Here is a 6,453-nt window from a genome sequence, read left to right on the forward strand (position 1 = left end):
AGTCGTGCGAATGCTCTATTGCAGAAATGTGTTCCGCCATCACTGAGTATAGCTCTTGGGGTGCCAAAATGTGTGAAAATGTTCTTCTTCAGAAAGCCTATTACCCCTTTATCATCATTGGTCGGGAGAGCCACTGCTTCGACCCATTTGGAGACGTAGTCAACTGCTACCAGTATGTACTTGTTACCATACGAGCTGATAAATGTCCCCATGAAGTCGATCCCCCACATGTCAAAAACCTCCACCTCTTGAATTGTGGTCATTGGCATCTCATGTCTGCGAGATATGTTGCTTGTCCTTTGGCATTCATCGCAACTTTTGACCCATGCATGGGCATCCTTGAACAGAGTTGGCCAATACAAGTACGACTCCAACACCTTAGCTGCTGTCCGAATTCCTCCAAAGTGTCCACCATATGGTGAAGCATGGCAAGCCTGCAAAACAGAATTTTGATCTTTCTCGGGGATACACCGCCGGATCAAGTTATCTACATAGATTTAAAACAAAAGAGGTTCATCCCAATAATAAGACCGACAATCACGAAAGAACTTTTTCTTTTTAATTGAGGAGAGTTCATGAGGTACAATACCACTTGCTAAATAATTAGCAATGTCAACATACCACGGTGCCTCCTCCAATGTCATTGCTAGTAACTATTCATCTGGGAATGTCTCTATTGTATCGTCAACCTCTACCTTCTTTTCAGCTCCTTCCAACCTTGAGAGGTGGTCAGCCACTTGGTTCTCTATCCCTTTTCTGTCACGTATCTCCATATCGAATTTTTGTAACAGAAGAACCCAGTGAATCAGGCGTGGCTTTGACTCCTTTTCTATCAGGTACCTAATTGTTGCATGGTCAGTGTAAACAATAACTTTTGAGCCAATCAAGTATGACCTGAATTTGTCGAATGCAAAAATGACAACCAACATCTCCTTTTCCGTCACGGTGTAATTGAGTTGTGCACCGCTAAGTGTTCTGCTTGCATAGTAAATCGGGTGCATCAGTTTATCTTTTCTCTGCCTCAAGACTGCTTCTATAGCATAATCACTTGCATCGCACATGAGCTTGAATTGTTGCTCCCAGTTGGGTGCAACAATGATAGGTGCAGTCACCAATCTCTTCTTCAACTCCTCAAATGGCAACCTACAATCATTAGAAAACACAAAGGGGTGATCCTTTTCAAGGAGTTTACATAACGGGTTAGCAATTTTAGAGAAATCTTTTATGAATTGCCTGTAGAACCCGGCGTGTCCAAGGAAACTTCTCACTGCCTTGACTGAAGTAGGCGGTGGCAACTTCTCAATCACGTCAACCTTAGCATGGTCAACCTCAATTCCCTTACTGGACACTCGATGCCCCAGGACTATCCCTTCTCGTACCATAAAATGGCACTTCTCCCAGTTCAAGACTAAATTGTCTCCACACATCTTTTGAGCACTCTTCTTAAGTTGTGAAGACAATCCTCGAATGAATCTCCCACCACGGAGAAATCATCCATAAAAACCTCCATGATGTCCTCCACTATGTCTGTGAAAATGGCTAATATGCACCTTTGAAATGTCGCTGGTGCATTGCAAAGCCCAAAAGGCATTCTTTGAAAGGCGAAGATGCCATACGAACAAGTGAATGATGTTTTCTCTCTGTCTTCGGGGGCTATTGAGATCTGATTGTACCCCGAATATCCATCCAAGAAACAAAAGTGTGATCGCACGGTCAGCCTGTCCAATATTTGGTCAATGAATGGCAGGGGAAGTGGTCCTTCCGGGTGGCTTTGTTCAATTTCCGGTAATCCATGCAAATCCGCCATCCCGTGACTGTACGAGTCGAGATCAACTCGTTGTTCTCATTTTTTACAACTGTCATCCCCCCTTTTTCGGCACACATTGGATAGGGCTGACCCAATTGCTGTCAAAGATAGGGAAGATGATTCCCGCATCTAACCATTTGATCACTTCCTTTTTCACCACCTCTTTCATATTCGGGTTCAGCCTTCGTTGATGTTTTCTGGAAGGTTTGTGCCCTTCTTCCAATAGAATCTTGTGCATACAGAAGGCTGGGCTGATATCCTTTATGTTTGCCATGGTCCAACCAATGTCAATGTTATATTCTTGTAGCACCTGTAGGAGTTGCTCTGCCTACACATCTAGCAAACCGGATGAAACAATGACATGCAAAGTAGAATCAGGGACTAAGAAAACGTACTTGAGGTGAGCTAGGAGCGGTTTCAGCTTTAGCTTGGGTGGTTCCTCTACTGATGGCTTTGCTGGAGGTGTAGCCCTTTTTTTCTAACTCAAGGGACTCGAGCTGAGGTTCCCTTTTCCAGAATCATTGGGCTTCAAGTGCCATGACCCACTCAACTAACCCTTCACCATCCATCTCCTCTAAATTTGTCAAGCAGGCTTCTAATGGATCTTTAGCAGTCAGAGTCACATCATCTTCGTGCAGGATCACATCCACTGCCTATACTAGGGAGCAATTAGCATATTCACTGAGTTTCCTCATGGATTTCTGAACGTTGAATATGACTTCTTCATCGTCAGCCTCATTTTTAATTCCCTAGTTTCACAATCGATCAGTGATCTCCTAGTGACCAAGAATGGCCTCCCTAAAATGATAGGTATTTCCTCATCTACCTGACAATCAAGAATAGCAAAGTTTGCAGGGAACACAAACTTCCCCACTTGTACCAACACATCATCAAGAATCTCGGTTGGCCTTTTAACCGTGCGGTCAGCTAGTTGCAACAACATCAAAGTCGGTCCAGCTCTGCCAATGCCCAGTTTGGTGTATATAGCCAGTGGCATCAAATTTATGCTGGCTTTTAAGTCACATAATGCCTTTGCAAAGGCATAACTCCCGATAGCGCATGGAATAGTAAAGCTACCTAGGTTAGACATCTTTTGAGCTATGGGTCTTGTCACTATTGCGCTGTAGGTCTGCGTAAGAGTTATTGTGGATAGGTCCTGAAATAAAACTTCCGTGACATTAGGCCCTTCATAATCTTCACATAGCCTGGGATCTCCCTCAAGGCATCCTTCAAAAGGAATATTCAATTGAATTTGACGCAACATCTCCATGAATTTCCTGTATTGATCTTCCTTCTTTTGTTTTACTAGTCTCTGAGGGAATGGTGCAGGTACCACTCTTTGTGCACTGCTTGTTGGCTTCTCTCTGTTGTGGTTCTGTGGCACAAGAGGTACCATCTGTTCTACAACTTGTTCACTCACCTTAGCCTTACCCTTTTCATCCTGACCCTGTTGAACTACCACTTTAGTAAGTTCTGTTGGTTCATCTACCTCTATTGGAACTGGAGTGGCTGGCGTAGTCTCTTTGCTGGCTTGTGCAATTTCCTGCTCTTTATCTAAATCTCTCATATTCCGGAGACTTATTGCCATCAGCTGATTCGGGTTTTGCTCCTTGGGGTTAATATTTGTGTCCGCTGGCAATCTTCCCTGGGGGCGGTTGTTTAAAGCCATAGACAGCTTCCCCAATTGAGTTTCAATGTTCTTTATAGTTGAATCATGCATTGCCAATTTTTCCTGCATCTTACCATTTGTCCCAATGAGTTGCTGAAGCATACTCCTGATCTCTACCATATTGTTACCTTGCTGCTGAGGAGGTGGCTGATATGACAACTATTGTTGGTTCTACTGTGGATAACCCTGCTGTCTCTGGTATGGCACCATTTGGCCTTGGGGTTGCATATCTCCAGGCTGTTGCATGTTTGGCATGTATTGCTGATTTGGTGTCGGTCTCCACTGTTGACCTCCTTGTCTCTGACCCCCAAAGTTGTTGACATAATTCATATCTTCTCTTACCCTTTGACTGTCACCTTCTCCACTCCATGAGCACACATATGACTGATTAACACAGGGTGTACACAGTCCTCCATTTGTTGTGTCAACAATATGCACATGTTTTGGACCCATCTCATCGATCTTCTTTGTCAATATACTCATCTGAGTCAGGAGTGTGGCCATGTTCTCTGCATGCGAATTATTTGGGTCAAGAGGAATGGAATGCACTATGGGTGTCAGTGTTGTACCTCTAGTCATCCACCCCGAATTATGGGACATCTTGTAAAGAAGGACTTTGCACTCGGTGAATATCTTACTCAAAAATGCACCTCCAGTTGAAGCATCCACATTGGCCTTTAGATTGTAAGCTAACCCCATGTAGAAACTCTGGCCGAGCATCTGGTCTGGAATGCCATGGTGAGGACACTTCACTAGCATCCCTTTAAATCTTTCCCAAGTTTCCTGCAAGGTCTCAGTCGGCTGCTGCTTGTACTGCAATATTTCATCAATCTGCCTTGCAGTCTTGTTGGGCGGGTAGAACTTATTCAGAAACTGCTTGACTAATTTCTCCCAGGTGATAATGAAATTAATAAGGAACGAATTTAACCAAGTCTGAGCTTCCCCAGTCACAGAGAATGGGAACAGTAACAACTTGATCGCTTCCGGGGTCACATTAGGCTGCCTTTGGGTCACACAAATCGACAGAAAATTTTTCAAGTGTTGCTGAGGGTCTTCAATGTGTGACCCGGAGAACAATCCCTTATTTTGTAGAAGATGCAACATGTTGTTGGTGATCTGGAATGTCTCCGCTGGAATTAGGGGCACAGCTATGGCAGTAGCCAAGTTGTCAGTTGTAGGTTGTGCCCAGTCATAAAGTGCAGCTTCTGGTACAAGAGGTGCCACTACTCCGACGTTTGGGGGAGCTGGTGCATCCCCAACATTTCCGTTGATGTTTTCTACTTTACCCATGTCAGATTCAAGCTGGTGTGGTTGTTGTGATTGCTGGATCCTCTTGTTGGCACAGTTCAATGCCCTAAATGTTTTCTCGGGGTCTGAGATCCTTCTAGCAGTTCTCCAGTCCTCGAAGAATTTCTAGGCATACACCTGAATTCCACAAGAGTTCAAACGTGAGAATTTCAATGAAAAGATTATTTAACACCTTCGAGAATTGGTTTAAACTAATAATTCTAACACTACTTCTAAGTTGTAATAAATAACACCGTTAGTCCTCGGCAACGACGCCAAAATTTGATCACGCCCAACTATGTCTCTTAAAAGACAAAGCGGTCATTGCAAATATATTCTGGTTTTAAGTCTGAAGTCGAATCCTCAGAGAACTAACCTATCTATTACAACTCTTGGCAATGCTATTATAAACTCAACCAACTTCTAGATGCAAGATTTTTATCAATCGATCTTGGGTTTTTGTTTAACTACTTCAAATAATATTAAAAATAATAATATGCTAGATTAAAGATAATTCAATGGTAAAAAGGTCTAGGGCAGTGATTTCCCTAATTGCTAGCTTCGGTCTTGACTCTTCCGCTATAGTCTCGCCATAATACTCTATGAGGATTAAGAGCTATGGGTTATCATAATTATCTCTCGATCAACTACAATAATTTACTAGAGCATTCTCTCGAACTACTCTAACTGACAATATGTGCAGCTCTAAATTATCCCACCAAAGTTTCATTATCTCTAAACCCACTTTTAAGTTCAAGTAATGATTCTCTTCAATTACCCAAAAGTGTTGTTGTTTAACAGCAGTCTAACCTAATATTCTCTCTCAAGCAATATGAAGTAATTAGACACGATTAATCAAGGGCCCATTCAATTAATCACCATACAAAACGTAGTTGAACAATCATATAATAAATCTAGCTCCATTATAACAAGTTGAGTCAAAACTTCAACCAACAATTGGTTCCATCAACCCTAGATAATTGTTTAGCTACTCATAACAAAATAAGATAAAACTACAAAGTTGTTCATAATGTATAATTGCAAGAATTAAAAGGAGATAGAAAAACTCTAATGCTTGGTTGATCTTCTTACACTTGTTCTTGCCTCCAAAGTAGTCTACCAACAAGCTTCCCCTCCGTCTTGGGCGAGCTTCTAAAGTTTATAAGGGTTTGGAACAAGGTTTTCCCGAATTACACTTTGGTCCCCAATTTTCTGGCAACTGAACAGTTCATCGCGCCGCGGTCTTGCCGCGGCCGCGACCGCTATGGAGGCTAAACATTCTGCCTCGCGTAATTGTCTATCGCAGTTCCACCACGGTCGCGGTGGATTTCACCTCAATCCATTTTTTGCTTCTTTATGCTCGGGTGCTTCTTGATTGGGCATTTTCTTCACATTATTGACTCCAAAATACTCCGTAGCGCTTCCTCACTTAGATTATTCCCTGCGAAGCAAAAAAAACACCAATTAGAGCATTTGTTTATCAATTTGCCTATAAAACAACAATAAAGCATGGTGATATTAAGGTGTAATATCATCTATATAGCCTAAAATCACATATCATGCTCGGTCTCCCAGGTCGCCTCCTCGACCGGCTGACCTTGCCACTAAACCTTCACTGATGCAATGTTCTTTGACCTCAGCTTTCTGACCTGCCTGTCCAATATCGCCACTGGCTCCTCAACATAAGATA

General features: G+C 42.7%; 1 protein-coding gene across 1 annotated transcript; it reads right to left on the reverse strand.

Annotated features, from left to right (window-relative positions):
- Window positions 1–2,325: 2,325 nt before the first annotated feature.
- On the reverse strand, window positions 2,326–3,596 carry LOC104220527 (uncharacterized). The gene is made up of 2 exons (XM_009771411.1): window positions 2,634–3,596; window positions 2,326–2,460 (listed from the first exon to the last, which is right to left on the reverse strand). The coding sequence occupies exons 1-2, from the start codon at window positions 3,594–3,596 to the stop codon at window positions 2,326–2,328; spliced, it is 1,098 nt and encodes a 365-aa protein (XP_009769713.1).
- Between the last annotated feature and the right edge of the window lie 2,857 nt (window positions 3,597–6,453).

The sequence above is a fragment of the Nicotiana sylvestris genome, chromosome 8 (assembly GCF_000393655.2).
Source record: "Nicotiana sylvestris chromosome 8, ASM39365v2, whole genome shotgun sequence".
Taxonomy (NCBI): domain Eukaryota; kingdom Viridiplantae; phylum Streptophyta; class Magnoliopsida; order Solanales; family Solanaceae; genus Nicotiana; species Nicotiana sylvestris.